The sequence below is a fragment of the Chaetodon auriga genome, chromosome 11, assembly GCF_051107435.1.
Source record: "Chaetodon auriga isolate fChaAug3 chromosome 11, fChaAug3.hap1, whole genome shotgun sequence".
NCBI classification, from domain to species: domain Eukaryota; kingdom Metazoa; phylum Chordata; class Actinopteri; order Chaetodontiformes; family Chaetodontidae; genus Chaetodon; species Chaetodon auriga.
Window position 1 is genome coordinate 18,471,029 of NC_135084.1, and position 17,749 is coordinate 18,488,777.

The window sequence follows — 17,749 nt, forward strand, 5'->3', positions numbered from 1 at the left end:
CACCGAAGTGTCCTTGAGCAAAATTCTCCAGGGCCGCTTGTTTGTATGCTTGGACCACATTGTGGGGCGAGGCAACAAGAGCTCTCCCCATGAGGATATAGCTGATTTCTGCTGAATAAGTAATTCATGGACTGCATTTGTATAGCACTTTTATCCAAAGCGCTTTACATTTGCCTCTTTCACACACAAAAATGTAGTGCTCAGTGTGTTTTCCCAAGGACACTCTGATGTCTGAACAGGGGGAGCCGAGGATTTAACCACCAACCCTGATCAGTGGACAATCCATTCTACCCAGAGCCGCCCCATGATAAATGATAAAATGGATAAAAAGCAGTCCCACCAAGTCTCTCCTCTCATATCTATTATTTATTCTCCTTTCATAGCCTGCTTAAAATGGATATTTTATATGGACAATGATGAGACTAATGTGTAGTTACTGTGGTACAAGTTGCTAATTAAATATTAATATTATTGGTACTCTTCGAGTTGATTGTGGTAGTTGTTTTTTTTTTTTTTTTTTTCCAAGGGGTGGAACACAATAAAGAAATTATCTGCCACTTAGCAAATCTTCCCACATCATCCTTACGTGGAGTAACAACAAACAGGATTTGTGGGCCCCTACTGACCCCCCTATTACTTGCTATTAAATGCAAATGTATTAAAAAAAATCCAACATGTAAATTTTGACACAGGGCTTGTTTAAAAAACGGGTAGACCTGATAGTACATACTTCAAAAGTCTTATCATTCAGATCAAAATTTGCTTTTTGGAAAGGTGCCCTCTTTGCTTGGTTGCAAATCCAGTCTTGTATGGAGCTGATAAAGATGCATCAAAGGTTCCAGTTTCATGTGTGGAGGATAAATTGTGCAGTACTGGAGACATCCTGTTGATGGCGCTATGCAGACAAGCGTGCGCAAGGTCACACGGTGTACCATTCTGCTGTCTGCGCTCCTCAAACGCTGCAGCTGCCGTCGTCTTCTCTACTCCACACTGTCGCACAACCATGGCGGACAGCGCAAGCGAGAGCGACACCGACGGAGCGGGGAGCAGCTCGGCCACCCCGATGTCGTCCTCCGCTTCAAATTCGGGAAAACCGAGCATAGTCATTTCACAGTTTCGGTTGGAGGAACTGACGAACCGCCTGGCCTCGTTACAACAGGAGAATAAAGTTCTTAAAATTGAGCTTGAGACGTTCAAACTCAAGTGCAAAGCCCTGCAGGAGGAGAATCGGGACCTCCGCAAAGCTAGCGTCACCATTGTGAGTAACGTTAGCTAGCTAACTACCTAGCTAGGTGCTATACCCACGCTACTTATTATATTGTATTTGTCAGTAAGTTAGCTATGTCTTGTGTTGTTTGTTTAGTGCTAAATAGTCAATATGAACCTATTTAACATGTTAAATGGAAACGTTACCCTTCTCGGAACACAACACTCTGGTGTTTTGCTGGCTGTACTAACATTAGCTAGTTGGGTATGTTGCTCATTTAGCCAGCAGGCTAACGTTTGCTAGGTAGCTGGGCAGCGATAGCCTCCTACTTTGCTTTGTTTTGCTTTCCGTTGCTAACCTTTGCTAACGGTAGCTGAACGGCTAACGTTACGTTAAAGGGCGTTAAAAAATAGGTGGGCATCTCACGATGCAAGTTGCCGGACCGCTGTTAGCTGTCTGGTCAGCTGACTACTCACTGCAAGACATTGTCGCCACGTTATGTCCAACGAGGATACGGTAACTGAGTGAAAATAAATAGCCCAGAAGCAGCACTGGCATGCGTCATATGTCTCCATGCTGGGTTTATCAGCATCAGCTTCATAAAACTGTGTAACCGATCTGTTGGATAGATGGGAAGTATGTAGGCCAAACTTAGCGAGCTAGCTATATGTCAGACTCATATGTTGGCAAGTGAGCCTCAATGCACCCTGTTCACCCTCTGTGAATGTGTGAAGCCTAACTAGCTGTTTGGTTTCTATTGTCCCTCTCATTGTTCTTGTACAATTGTCAAATACTCCCAGCTTGCAAAACAGAATTTAGCTTTGAGGTCAGTGAAGAATGAGAATGGACAATTTGAGACTGGTGCTAACAAGGACAGACGTATCATCACACTGTTATAGCTGTCCCAACACGTTTCGTTAGTGCCCCCCTGTTTCGCTGTTCCCCTCACTGCAAGTCACTCATTACTGCAATATCTCTTGAGTCATTACAGAGAATTCTGCTTCCTCTTTGGCTGGCAGACTTCACTGCAGCAGATTTTTGTTGATTGACGCTTGTGTTTGCAGTACGCCTGCATGTGCCATCGGTCATTACAATTTAATCAGGATAAATGTGTATGTCCGACAGTTTGATGTGCCAGATCTAAGAGTCTGCTTCACTGATGCTTGCCTCTGCCATTCTCTCCCATTTGTTTTTGTCTTGCAGCAAGCAAGAGCAGAGCAGGAGGAGGAATTTATCAGCAACACCTTGTTCAAGAAGATCCAGGCCCTCCAGAAGGAGAAGGAGACCTTGGCGGTCAACTATGAGAAGGAGGAGGAATTTCTCACCAATGAACTGTCAAGGAAACTCATGCAAGTGAGTGATGGGACCAGGATAGGAAAATACCCTTTTTAACTCACTAGTTGAAGTTGTTTAAACCGGACACAGTGGAGCCTGACATTGGTTTGAGCTTTCGCCCTTTCTGGTGACTTATCATGTGGTTAGAAGAGACATTTTGTTAATTCTCAATTATGCAAAGTTTTTGGCTGCAGTATTTTCGTGCATGTTCAGCTTGAGCTCGCTCGGTGTGTGTCAATACACACAGCCCCGTTTATGAGTGCACAGCAGCTAGTGCATTATCATCAACTGTATTGGTACTTGCCTGAAGCCTGGAACGGCTCAAGATGACTTCACTGCGGCTGCTAGCTACTCTAAACGACTCTCAAATTACTCTCATCCCGTCTGTCGGTTATTTGGTTCAGTCTGTTTTCCACATCTTATTTTCCCAACTGCAGTGCGTACAGCACGCACGTGCACGCTCTCACACTTTCAATGGCTAGCTGTAGGCTGACTAATGGTTTGTTGATGTGTAAAGAAGTGGGAAACTGGAAGGCACACATGCAAATGCCTCAGCAGACCCTGCTTAAGGTCATACAGATGGACTTGTTTGGGCTTTTGTTATCTTGCCTTGTCAGTTAACATGAAACAGACCTGTGTCTGTCTCTGCCTGTAGACTTGGTGCTGACAAAAGGTCCATAGTATATGTGTATGCATGCATGTGTATTTGGGCATGTGTTTTACTCTTGTGATGATAGAGGGAGAATTGAGCAAATGTGGGCATTTGTTTTACTGTGTGTGTAAACGCTCCTGTGCAGAAGCAGTTTTGTAAACAATTTTGTCTGACGTGCATTTTCCCCACCATTACTGTTGATGTCTAAACTCGAGTAGCCAAATGATTCAGGTGTCTCAGCAGGTATACAATCAATGCTCCTCCTTTCAGAACATTTTATTACCTGTACACTGTCAGTCTGAAATGTAATTTCCATCGCTCTTTTTAATATATATATCAATATAGATTGTTTTGTTTTAGAGAGGGAGCCGATAAAACATTTCAGACTATTTTGACCTAATTGTTATTATTAATGCATGAGATAATGAAGGGAAAAGACTTTCAGACAGTTGCCATTATGCACAGTACGTACACCCATAAGCACATTTCCACTATTCCGGCGTTGCTTACAGTCTGTGCTTGAAGGACAGAAGAACCCCAGTGGGATAAAATGTCTCTGCAAGGTGTCCATAGGCTGAAAATGAACAGATATAATTTCACACAGACTCAGACATGCTTGCCACTCACCGCATAGTACAGTGTGGTGGAGGCCTGTTAAAGGCTGTTAGTCGTATTGGCTGAAGGGAGGCACATTATCAAAACAATTCCTAAAATTGTTAGTGTGTCAATTAGAAGAAAAATTGCTGCACTGGGTGTGGCAAAACTTGGCTGCCTTTTCTTTCAGTCAGGATACCACAGAGCACTCGACTCTGTGTGAATGCAGTCATTGTAAGTTCAATCACACTGCGTTGTTTTGAGGCGTTCACGTTGTTTCTGTTAGCAGCATCATGGAAATGGTCATTTTTCCATCTCAAGTCTTTTCCTATGAATGAATTTGCGTCCCTTTCCCTGTAATGAGTAATCACTTATATAATTCATCACACACCGTCCCACTTTGAATCAGTGCTGAGCTGCACCCTTTCTTTGTGTTGGTGATCTGCCAATAGTGGTTACTTTGGTTGCCAAGTCATTATTTTAAACTGTTAAATTTCTGGGAAGTTTAACCATGAATCCAGTAGAATTGTTAACTTCCTGTTTTGCAATACTCTCAATGTGTAAGCTGAATGATCTGACACCAGTGTGTTTGTTCACTGTGGTCATCGAATAGTTTTTATCTGACTCACCATGAGTCTTGTCTTGTGCTCTCCTTCCTCTCCCTTCTTTCTCATCTCTCTTGCTTCATCCACCTCCTTTGCTTTTCCTCTGTCCGTGCACTGCCCTCCCCTTTTCCATCCTAGCTCCAGCATGAGAAGGCAGAGTTGGAGCAGCACTTGGAGCAGGAGCAGGAGTTCCAGGTTAACAAGCTCATGAAAAAGATCAAGAAGATGGAGAATGAAACCATCTCAAAGCAGCTAACCCTGGAACAGGTATGCTTGTTGTGGTAGAGCCAGAAGATTTCTGCATCCAGTGTGCAACAGCATATCCCTGAACTTGTGTGTGCAGTTACTGTTGTAGTGTGACATGCCAAAATTTCACCATCCTTAATTCTTCCCACTGAATGTTCGCTGGAAAGAACATTTTGGTCTGTGGCTGGGTTAAACCTGTGTGTGCAGAACCACTCCATAATTTTTCCATGCTCTGATGACAGGATTTTTCTGTGGATGTGCATCATACGTTCGTCGTTGCTGCTCACTCATGAATGTGTGTGTCATAGTGATGCTTGTGTAATGCCACTGTGCATTTTGCCCAGATGGGGTGTAATCAAATGGCATGTCTACAGAAACAAGGGACTTAATTTCAGCACAAAAAACACTCATGAGCAGCTTATTTTCACTTTAGGGTCATTTTATATAAATAAATCTCTATAGACCACCCTGCATCATTATTTTTCTGTCACTGTGGCTCTTTCACAAGCCAGCACAGGGACTGTAGCTCTGTGAAAGAGAAGCTTATCTGGACAGAGACCTTGGGTTTGCAGTACAATGCATTTGTGTGCAGTCCGATGAATGCTGTCTGCCAAAGTCAACGTCAAGGTTTTTGTATCGCTTAACATCACTCTCTGTTCTTCCTCTTATTCTCCAGTTGAGGCGGGAGAAGATAGACCTTGAGAACACATTAGAGCAGGAACAAGAAGCCCTGGTCAACCGACTGTGGAAACGCATGGACAAACTGGAGGCCGAGAAAAGGTGTGGATGATCGTATTATCTGCTAACCACTCAGTATCTAAACACAGCAAACATTTTAGAATCTGCTCCTCGTGGGTCTGGATTCAAGGCTTGTTTAAGCCCAGATACATACTTGAACACATTTGAAAGCTGCATTTTTTAAGTAGTATTAACAAAAGCTACAATGGCTCTTACAGGCTCGTGGGAGCACTTCTGAAATTAGAAAATAAGGAAAAATTTCCAGCGTTAATTCCCACTTCTCAGGTTCTCATCTTCCAGTTCCAGTTCCAACAGCAGTAGTTTCAGTTATGAAATCTGATGGGTGACATAAACTGTATAAAACTACTGACATTACACTTATATTCTTCACTCTGTTAAATATGTCATTACTTTACATTGAGTGGGGTTTTCAATACAGATATGTGTATCGCTTGTTTCGTCTGTTTTGATATTTGACGATGTTTGAAGCGTCAGTGTTAATAGTCACAAATTCTTTTTCGTAACGCAAACTAATTAACAAAATGAGAAATGAAAAGCACATTTTTGAGGCACCCTTCACCTGTCCTTAAGGCACCCACTGAGGTAAAAGCAAGCTTGATCGTGCCCAACAGTGAATTTCCTCTGACTGTCTCAAACACAATTACAGGCGCACGTAAAATGCTTCCCTGTCACCAAAAACAAGTGACTCAGCTTCACTTATGATGCAGAGTAAAACTGCCAATGATCAACCAACAGTAGCTTTCTGATTTAGCTTACACATTTTCAGGGTAGTGTTTTTAGAAGAGTGATTTACAGTTGGCTGATTAATTACCTCCTGAAGGGACTGATTACGTACGTCATTTCTCAGCCATTTCAAATCAGAGCCGTTTTCAATATGAAGATGCTGCAAACGAGGAAATGTTGAAAAGCTTTTTCTTTTCTTGAGAATTAACTACATTGTTTTACATGCAGCCAGGAGGCTCCAGGCGTATGTTAATTCTGTGGGATCTCAAATAGACCTCATCAGACGACAACTGCTCTTCCGATCGCCCGTCTTTGAAGATAAATGTTTTAAATGTTTAAGACTGTCATGCATTTTTGGTTCAGGCCGCAGCTGCCAAGCTTGTCATCATGCCCATCATCTCTGGTGATGAGTCGCGGTAACCAAGTGGGTCGTTTGTTTTCTAAACTAGAATCCTTCAGGAGAAGTTGGACCAGCCCGTATCAGCTCCTCCCTCCCCAAGAGACGTTTCCATGGAGATAGACTCACCAGAGAACATGATGCGGCATATCCGCTTCCTGAAGAATGAGGTGGAGAGGCTTAAGAAAAGCCTGCGCACCACTGAGCTGCAGCGTAAGTGGCCTCTCAACTTGTCACATGATCCAAGGCAGTGCGGGCTCTGAAGGGGCAGGTGCCCTCAATCGTTGATTAAGGATGTGATTGGTCCAACCAGTCCTCTGATACGCTATGAGGGCCGACACGCAGAGTCGGGTTGTTTTCCACAGACCAGAAAGTAAAGAAAGAAACCAGAAAGAACAGGATACCTTCTTGCCTTGTCTGACATAATTTATATCCTCATTTCCTCCTGCTGGTCACATTACACCTGAAGATGCTTAAGGGTATGTGAACTAGTGGAACTGCACAGTGACCAACAGGAAGCCCCTAAGAAAGTTAGTGTTGGTCCTAAACCTCTTTTTAAAGGTGTGCCCATTACACCTGAGCATCTCAGATTGGGAAAAGGTTTTGTTTTTTTGTTTTTTTTGGTGTAATTTTCCAAGTTAGATCTCCTGTCCATGTGCAGAAAGTTGTGGAAATTGGAGTTATGTGCCATAATTGTGGCAATGAATACAATACAATATCATACCCAACCATAAAACATTAAGGGACCATATCTGTAATTTGTTGTCATTTGCTAAATTCCTAAACTCTTTATCATGTCTAACAAAATTCCCAGCCAGTGTGTACTGTTTCTTTCATACATTGATACTTCATGGAAATGGAGTTGCGGTCATGTACCATAGAAGTGTCCTTGGTGCATTCAAGGACATGTTTGAGGACTATTGTGAAATGTTATCTTGTTGGTGATTTCAAGAGGGCTCCATCATATCATACTCTAAAAAAGAGCTACCTTTTCAATGCATAAAACAACCGCATTCATAATATCTCTTTCATAACATCACCTTTGTTATTATTTTATAGTGTAGCCAGAGACCAGAAAGATGACAACATGTTCTCTGTGAAATGTAACTTAAAATATAGCTGTAGTCAGATTTTCAGCTGTGTTGTTCAGTGAGGTGATAATGCCAACAGGTGGCATTATTATTTGGTTTATAATTTGGGATCTTACATCTGACACAATTATCCAGTGATTAATTAACGAAGAATCAGTATTGTTTTTTATATATTGTTGCTTCTGACACTGTAACGAAAAAATAGGCTTCGGTTTTTCTCTCGGATGAACACTAAATTTCATAAGTTCATAAAAATGAAGGGCAGGGTTAGGTTTAATCTGGTCTCTTAAAGGAGCACAATGCTCTTGTACACATGCCAAACCACCCCCTCCTACGATCTGTCTTCATGAACATGTCACTGATCCGTCCCACCAGCTTAAGTTAAGTCCAACCTTAACTTTAGTTTGTCTCCGAAACATGATGCTACTCAGTAAGGACAGGCCGTAGGCTGGGAAGGCATGTCATACCAGGAGGTGGAATCCATAATCCATACTAGGCCACAGCATTATCAACTGTGTTTGCAGGCACATTGAAAACAGAGCTTTTCATGTTCTGTGGGTTCTGCTAAACCTCATAGGGCGTGGACAAATTAGCAGGCGCATCTCAGTACAACAGCACAGCAGTAAATGTGATTTTTGTTGAAGATGATAACACCTGTTTGTTGTTCAGACAGTGTTGAGCCAGCTTCATGTACCTTACAGAATTTAATGAATTAATGATCAGTCTAAATGCATTTCTGGGAGTGTCATTGAGCATTATTTTGTCTATGCTTTACTTTCACCACTAGAGGGAGCTGTCAGTCCAACTTTGAAAGAAGCTGAGTCAAGCAGAAAGACAATATTGCTGCTGAAAAAGTGATGTTTCTATCATTATAATCCACTGTATTTATAGAGATCAGCACTGACCCACTTTCACTCTATTTTTTTAAACTGAATTTGAAAAGAAAACTACTACACAAACAATCTGTGTTGCACTTCGAGGTTTTTGGAAGGGTTGTTGCTATTATGGTATATTGCTGTGCAGAGGCCAGGATGGAAGCGTGACAATGTCTCAACTGATGTCATTTTTTGCATGTGTGTCCCCTCCCAGACACAGAGAAGCGTGCCCAGTACATAGAGGAGGAGCGACACATGAGGGAGGAGAACATCCGGCTGCAGAGAAAGCTCCAGAGAGAAATGGAGCGCAGGGAGGCCCTGTGCAGACAACTGTCAGAGAGCGAATCCAGTCTGGAGATGGACGATGAGAGGTAGAGGATGGGACACCCCATAGGACAGATGATCAAAAAGGCCTATAACCTAACAATGGGGTGCATATTCACGTGTCAGCAGATCAGGTCATGTGGATGAGGAGGACTTCATCTAAAGAAACTTATGCACTGCAGTGTGATGTTGCAGAGTGGCGGGAGAGGACCTCAGCCCATAACAGAGCTTTCCCTCTAGCCAGTTTTTGTGTTGCCGTTCTTTAGTTTTAGCAAGGTAATGGCAGGGTGTCCATGAAGCTTAGACTGATAAAATAAATGTTTAGAACTGATTTGCAGTTTTGATTTAGGACATAGCTGCCAGGATTGCTAAAGAAACCAGTGTCAAGATGGGTAAACATCAAAATAATTAGCTGTAGCTTAGCTTCATTTATCTGTGTTATCCTGATGTAACTGAAAAGGAGCCAAACTATCAGGACCGTTTAATTCACAGACGGCCTTCTTTCTTTGAATGAAGAGCTTATGTGTGATCTTTTTTACTACTGGCAGCCATTACTCTAATAGCTCAGGCACCCACTTGGTGCCCAGACGCCGCCCCAGTCTGTTCTGAAATCAAGACAGGGCTATGAGTTGGTTGCGATGGCTCTAAGGCTTAACATACAGTCACAGAAGCACTGACTATGAGGTCGTCTAGTAAGATTGAGTCTCGTACACATGTAATCATTGTATTTTATGTTGGCTAATGCGCTGATGTTACTGTTCGTCATGTCTGTGTTGTTGTTTTTCTTCTGTTGAGCCAATTGTCTTTTGATTCGTAGATTTTAAAATGGGTTGCGAACTTTTTCCTATCATCCTTTCAATTCATACAGAGGCCTCTTCTTTGGTGACTCTCAGCTGTCAGCTAAATATCTCCTCCTCAGACAATTGAAAACTTTCAGTGAGGCACGGTCACTTATTTTCATGTTTGGCTCACACACGAGTTGAAATTGTGTGTGAGAATACGTCAAGACACCAACTTTAACTAGCCATACAGGAGCTTTCATCTTATGACCAACTTCATTAATGTTGAGTATGACTGTCTTTTGTTGTCTATCTAGTACATTAAACATGTGGATTGATTGCTGCTTTCAGGTACTTCAACGAGATGTCTGCACAGGGATTGCGAGCAAGGACTGTGTCCAGCCCCATCCCCTATACCCCCTCCCCCAGCTCCAGCCGACCCATATCACCTGGTACGTACATTTAAGTTGGCTGCTGTCCAGCTAATACAGCAGTCAGACAGGTATATTACATCAGAGAGAATGGGCCAACGTGGCAATAGAAAGCACCTTTGATATCAATTCATGTGAACTGTTGCCAGACGAGCTTTATCTTTGCGACAAAGTTTGCCATTAAAATACATTTTATCTTGTGTTAAATCTAGAACAAACAGTCATTGACATTCAAGTCTCTTAAAGGTCAGTGAAACCATAAATACATTTCCAGTGTATATGGCTGTGAAATAAAAACCATTGCCCTGACTCTGGCCAATCAAATCCACTTCTTGCTCTCTTCTGCACATAGAAGGAGCCACACAGCTTCTGCAGCCCTTGTTTTTTTTCAAGAGGATCATAAAAGTCATCATGCTTACATAAGGAATGCTTACTTCACAAATTCCTTTTTCTGATTTGAATTTATGAATGCTGTGTAGAACAGTTCAGTATTTCACTGGAAAAATAAATGACACACAATGAGGGAGGTTAATGCACATAAAAATGGAGATTTGTGCTATCAAAAGGTATTTTTAGCATCTAAGCTAAGCAGAGAGTCCGAAGTAAAAAATATTTCAGAGGAAGATCACACCATTCCAGGTCTGCTCTGTCTTGAGAGATTAGATAAAACTTTATTGATCCCATGCCAGGACATTAAGGAGTTTGAGCCAGCAAAATATTGAAGAATAGACAAAAACAGTGGCATAGAAGGATCAAAGATAAAGAGTACAGGATACATTATGTGCAGATTAAAAAAGACCGTTGCCATTTTTCTGCAATATCTGCCAGTGCCATGTAGCACTGAAATTACATGAGTCAATATGGTTAATAAATACAGTGTTTGTACTGTTGCACAGTTGAAAAAAAAAATACAACATAGTAAAAAAAAATGCACAAGATGTAATGGATATGAGCTAGGGATGCACATGGTTAACCGTTTAACCGTTAACCGATAACAGTAACTCTAACCGATTAATACTAACGGTCAATTTTGTTTTTAAGCTACGTAATTCAATCAACTCATGGGGGCGTGTCGACAGGTGCAACACATGCCATCACGTGCTTTCCATCACAGCCCACTTTACAGCGAAGATGAAGAGAGCAAAAAGGAGTTCTGTGTGGGACAGTTTCGACCGGAAATGGGAGGAGGTCATTTGCAAATTATGCGGTACAGCACTGAAATACTCCAGCAGTACGAGTACAATGCAGTACCACTTAAGAAATAAGCATCCAGCATCAGACGATGGAGGACCATCGCAGCGAACTTTGCCCTCCATGATGGCCGGGAGAAAGTGTGACGCATGGCGCATGTGTCTCCATGCACGCTGGCATCATATGCAACATTAATATTACAGATATCAATGACGGCTCTGCAGATGACACCTGAAGTCACTGACTAATTCCAGTCTCCTTCGTGTTGTACAGTAGGGGAGGGTGTGTATCCTTGTATGCAATTACGCACAAAACACAGATTACATTGAATATTATTTTTTTATCTCCAGACACATCGCGGGTCGTCCAGGTTTACAGTAAAATTGTTTGGAATGAAGCCGCATCATCCAGATAAACATTGAGCTCCATCAGAACTGTTTAAAAATCAGATTTCAGAAGCTCAAACTTTATTTTGGAAATGAAGCAGAACACACAATTAAAGAAAACAGCAGCGCGCTCGCTCTCGACATAATTTAAAAAGCAGTAGCAGACGATTAAAGCCTACAGTACTGTTAATTATATCTAAAGCTTGTAGCTTTTTTTTTTTTTTTTACATTTTAGATGAGTAATCTAACTATTTCCCGTCATTGTAAATCTGCAGTTCAACACCGGACAGCGCCGAGTCAGTGACTCTCTGATTCCAACCTTTCCTTACATGGAAAGCCTTGTCGGAATGGTGGGACATTTGTGTGTCGGAATAGCGGTATTTCGGGATGGTGATATGTCTAAATGGTGGTATGTCGGAATGGCAGCATGTCGGAATGACAGCATGGAAGGGCATTTAAATCTTATCGGTTAACGGTTATTAATCGTTAAAGGGCGTCGGTTAACGGTCATAAAAAAAATCCAAAATGTGCATCCCTAATATGGGCATATAACAGTTGTGCAAAAAACACAAGGTTTGTGATGTTGAAATGGGAAACAACATCAACACAGAGCTGCAGTAGCATTCTGTTTTACACACTGGATGCAGCAGTCTGCTACTGAAGGAGCTGCTTCAGCCCCCAACTGTCTCGTGCAGGGGGTGGGATGGTTTGTCCATGATCGATATCAGCTTGGCTAACATCTTCCTGTGACCCACCTCCTCGATGGTGTCCAGAGGGCAGTCCAGGACAGAGCCAGCTCTCCTTACCAGTTTAAGTCTTTTTCTGTCCCTCTCAGAGCTGCCACAGCCCCAGCAGACCACTGCATAGAAAACTGCAGATGCCCCCACAGAGTCATAAAAAGTCTCAGTGTCCTACATACTCCATTGTTAGGTGTGATTCAGCAAGATACCACATTACAGCCTAAATATTTGCACAGTAATTCTTATTTTAGGCACCAGGTCAGGTTAGTTTTTTTGTATTCTGTCAGCCAGCTGCAAACTACATTCATCCATCATTCTTGGTCCAGGTAATCCTGGGACTGGTGTAAGAAATAGAGTAGAGAAATAGCCGGTCTTTGAGTCCCAACAACCAGACTTGAATTTATAGTTACAGATAATGACATGGAACAAAATTACATATGGTATGTCTGACTTTCTCTCCATGTCTGTCTTCCTGTCTCTGTCACAGGTCTCTCATATGGCAGCCACACAGTTGGCTTCACCCCTCCAGCAACACTGTCCAGAGCTGCCATCTCCCACTACAACACCCCAGCCCTGCACGTCCACGGAAGCTCCTCTCACGCTGTAGCGGTAAGTAGCATCCACCCACAACTTAAACGGGCAACTCCTGTTTTTGGGATCTCACAGCTTTATTTAAGATTTTTACTTGAAGTTGATGGAAGAACCAAAAATAAATGACCACCAGACCCCATGTGTTTCCTTTTCTTCAGGTGAATTTACACCCTGCCTACAAGTTTGAATGTCAAGGCCAGTTTTCTTCTGTCAATATTGGGACAGTTTGATTTAAGCATAATGGATTTTAAACAAAGTGATGACAGAGATTAAATGCAGCCTTTCAGTGATTTTTTTTTTTTTTTTTTTTTAACTACAATAGAACTACAATATCTACAAACAGTAATAAGGTCCTGCTCCGTACACCCAGCATGGGTGTGAACATGAGCAAACCTTAAACCTGCCAAAGAAAACTAGTTTGATCTTGATCTTGACACAGATATTGTTGTTACATCACATGTAATAGTCCACTCTCATTGATACGAGGAGAACTTACCGTACCTCCATAAATGTCCCAAGGTCCAGTCGGAAGTTCCTTTATCTGCTCAATAACACTGTGATAACTGAGTCAACACACCTTGTTTGCGTCACGTATATTTCTTTTATTAACTTTTTAATTTTTTTATAGTCATGGTCATTAAAGCTTCTCTCCTAACCAATTAATGTGGTTTTAGTTTCAGTAATAACACTACCTGCATGTCTAATTAGGTCATGTCAGTCTGCAGGACTGAAAGAACATGTGTGTTTTTGCTCTCATTCATGTTTTGCCTTGTCTTATTAGTAATATTTTTAAATATATTGCTGGTTGCAAGATACTTTCCAAACTAATGAACCTGAGTGCTCTGACTAATGTCAAAGGCAAATGTGCCAACAAAGTGATATGCCTAGTATTCAGGGGTAAAGATCAGAGTCAATGAAAGGTTTGGTTTTGGATTTTGTACGTCGCATGCTTGCAAGCAATTTGTGTCCTTTTACTCATATTGCTCAGCGACTCAGTCCAGAGAACCCCAGAGTGAAGAGACACGACTGTCACCAACGCTCCAGTTCATGAGCCCAAACGTTGTCATTGCAGTTGTATTGGATAGTTGTGTACTTGTTCCAGATACATCGTACTTCAGGGAGTAGGCTGCAAACCTGTTAGTCAGGTGGTTCTGTTGGTTTTAAGATGATTTGATGAATCAGTGAATAAAAACGAGTGTTGAAGATGAGTCAGCCACCACTTTGGTGGTATCCAGGTCTTGACTGAAACTGTTTTTCACCTTAGCTTTTTTTCTTCAAGTAAGACCTTGTAGAGTTCCTTTATCTTTTACAAAGTCCTTTTTTCTCCTTACAGGTTTACTTTGAATCACATCAAGATACGTGACCTGTTAGAAACTGTCTCACTGCTGTAAAGGCACGTTTTTGTGATCCAGTTTAGGGCAGCACCAGTTTAGCTGACCACTATCGTGTCCTCGGCATCCCTGTATTCGCTTTATAGAAACTTTTCACCGAACTCCCTGGCAGTAGCAACATCCATATGATTCATGTTCAAAGCATAATGCTATACCTCTACAGACAGCTGAAATTACTGATTCACTGATCGGTCCTCCCACTGTTCCCTCATTATTAGGATGGTCCAGACCACATCTCTCCCATCATCACTCAGCCCACCCAGGAGTTAAGACAGGGAAATAAGTCCCTCTGGGAGATCAGAATCTCAGACAGATTATTTTTTCTCTAAACCCCTGTTTTTTTCTTTTTCCATTCCTCTGACTGGAATTGCAGTTGTCGTGTCATGACCAGTAGCTCAGCGGGGGAAACTTGACTGAGACTAGTAGTCTCGCCGCAGTCTTATTTTCCTTCAGTGGTTTGTAACTCTAGAAACAAACAGTAAGAGACAATACTGCCATATTTACCTCTGCTTTTACATTCTGTTATTCAGATGTACCATCTCGCTGTGTCTCTGGTTCTCGTCAGCTCTGGTTCTCACATTTTAGCAGATGGATTTACCAGCATCCACAACATTGACCCTGGGTTAATTTGTTGGTGGGCTGACTTTTTAACTGACAGGTCCGTGAAAGTCAATGGCCTTTTATATTCCACCAGCTCCTCCGACGGGTGTGTCCTCTCACCGCTTTTCTTTGTGTTGTATACAAATGAGTGTCATTGTCATTATGAGGGCAGACATATCGAATTTGCGGATAATTCAGTTATTGTGTCGCTTCTCAGTAACGATGAAACTGACTGCGGTCCAGTGGTGGATGAATTTAATGGCTGGTGTTTTAGATGTAAATGTCTCAAACAAAGGAAATGATAATTGACTTGAGGAGGAAGCCTCCTCCTGCTCTTCCTGCTCGTTTTTATGGCCAGGCTGCTCTTCTCAGTACAAGTATCTGGTGACAATAACTAATGGCAAGTTAACCTTTGAAGCAGAATCTGATGTTTGTGCAAAGGCTCATCAGCGCGTGTACTGCAGAAGCTGAGACGTTTTCATGTTGACACCATCGTTACGATAATGTTTTACTCTTGTTTCGTTGACTCTTTTTGTAACCTTTTGTTTGCTGGTTTGGGTCACTTACACTTACTTACTGCAAAAAATCCAGGCACAAACCTCCCAGGTGTGCAAAGTCAGAGCCACAAAGAAGGCACAGTCAGTCCCTGCTGACCCCCGTCACCCTTTGTTCAGTGAGTCCAGGTGTCTTCCATCTGGTCACAGATATGATCTGCCATGGTGCAGGACCAGTAGATTTAAGTTTACCTCATTGATCCCTGCTGCTATTGATATTTAAAATAATATTAAGTAATGTTTTAAAATTGTCTGTGTCCTGATTGGAGTGATGATTGCAGAATGCCACCATCCAGTTCCATTATACAAGATGAGACACATTTATTTACTTTTCTCTCTCTCTCTCTCTCTCAAACAGAGGCCCTCCCCAAGAAGAAGCGCCAGCCCCGACAAATTCAAACGTCCAACGCCCCCGCCCTCCCCCAACACGCACTCAGGGGCCCAGCAGGCTCAGCCTCCACTACCCCCACCAGCTCAGCCCATGGTCCAGTCCATGTCCTCCCCGGCAGCTATGTCGCAGCACGCAGCAGCACAGCAGCCTCCCTCCCAGCCTTAACGCAACACACAGTCTCTGTCTTTGCGCGTGAGTGCGCCCACTGAATGCCACGACGCTACCGCAACAGCAGCTTCCATCATTACGAGCTCTGGAAGTCAAGTTTCTTACTCTTTACCAACTCCACAAAAGAAGCAGCTTCAAAAGTTTTCGAGGGGAAAGAAACAAGAAGGCGGCTCACCCTCAATGAAGCTAGCCGCCTGCCAAATCCACACGTGGCGTTACTTAACTACTCTTAAAGGAATGGATGGACTGAAAAATAATCGCTTCTGGGATTTGTAGGCCAATTATCTGTTCCACCTTCTGTCGTGTACATGTTATGTTTTTTTTTTCTTTGCTTGGGACTTTAGCTGGTTGGAATTGTTGTTGTGGCGCTTCTAAGATAGCACAAACAGCACATACAGTATGTTTCATGGTGGTGTTTTCTGATAGGTTGGATGTTTGGATCAATGGGTGGATGTATGGCTAGAGAAATTGTTGAATTGATAGGTGGGTGTGGTCGATTCTTTTCATGCCTATAATATGACACTCGATTGCAGTAATGTCCTCCACTCCTGCTCCTACTCCCTCTGTCTCTGAAGCAGTGTCAGCGATTCCAAGCTTTGATTAGGTCAACAGGAGGTGTCACAGCAAACTGCTCAGAGTTTCTCCGTTATAGGGCATTGATTAAACAGAGCTCGCACCACAGTTATTTTTGTTTCTCAGCGCAATCAAGGCACTGCTGCTCTTCAGTTGAAATGAAAAGGTAAAAAAGCATCAAGGAGGATGGACACTGGTACATAAACCACAGATAAATGTCGCCTTTTGAGGTGTTTAAAAAATGTAGTCTGAGGTGTTACAACTTAGTCATGTACTCAGTCTCTTCTCTGCTCTTCTCTCTCTCTCTCTCTGGTGTATTTCTGAAAGCTTCTATCATCCTTGTGGATATTCCTCATCAGAAAAAGGAAAAAACGTAATGCTCTTTACACTAAATATACATACTGCTAAAACATTCTAAATGAATGGTACTGTTGAACTAAATTTCTATGTATGATTAAAGCTCTTGAGATGACAACTTCTGTTTTTAATTGTCAGTTTTATGGATAGCGTATGCTACTCATCTGTAATGTGAGAACTATGAGTTTAACATTGATAGCATTGTAGACTTTCAGAACTGTTGCAAGTAACAATCAATCTGCTCTTTGTGATCATTTCTTTCCGAACGGGAGACTGTGATATGATGCACACGCTGACTTTGACAGGTGCACAGGTTCAGAATTGCATTGATCTTTTTGTGTATTTAGCTTCACTGCAATGTTTCCTTGTGGAAATCATGACGTCCCACCAAACCGCTACAGTAGTTGATGGAAAATGTTTGTGCCTTAAATAAACACGCACCATCAAAGCTCACACCCTATCTGAGAAAGTAAAAATGTTAATTTTCTTGTGAGAAAAATGTTCGGTACATTTGGCGATGTGTTGCACACGCACAGATGCGACTGAAGAAGCTTTGCGTTTGTCACAGTAAACTGATGTGTCGGGCTTCTCTGCACTGGTAAGACTTGATGTTTTATTATCTTACTACCATTGACCTTGTCTGGCTGAACAAACGGATTGCTATCAAGTTTGAGATTTTCGAGGTCTCTTGAGGATAAATTAAGATTACTGAAGTGATTCCCCCTGACTCTTCTTGATCAGCAGGTCAAGTTTTCAGTTCTTCACATTCATGGTTCCCAGATGATGCAT

The 17,749-nt window shown here is 42.2% G+C and overlaps 1 protein-coding gene across 1 annotated transcript; it reads left to right on the plus strand.

The window, feature by feature from the left end:
- Positions 1 to 936: 936 nt before the first annotated feature.
- LOC143328265 (coiled-coil domain-containing protein 6-like) lies at positions 937 to 17,413 on the plus strand. Its single transcript, XM_076743333.1, has 9 exons — positions 937 to 1,258; positions 2,411 to 2,560; positions 4,532 to 4,660; positions 5,316 to 5,419; positions 6,571 to 6,731; positions 8,699 to 8,855; positions 9,939 to 10,039; positions 12,823 to 12,944; positions 15,830 to 17,413. The coding sequence occupies exons 1-9, from the start codon at positions 1,004 to 1,006 to the stop codon at positions 16,025 to 16,027; spliced, it is 1,377 nt and encodes a 458-aa protein (XP_076599448.1). The 5' UTR covers positions 937 to 1,003; the 3' UTR covers positions 16,028 to 17,413.
- The last annotated feature ends 336 nt before the right edge of the window (positions 17,414 to 17,749 follow it).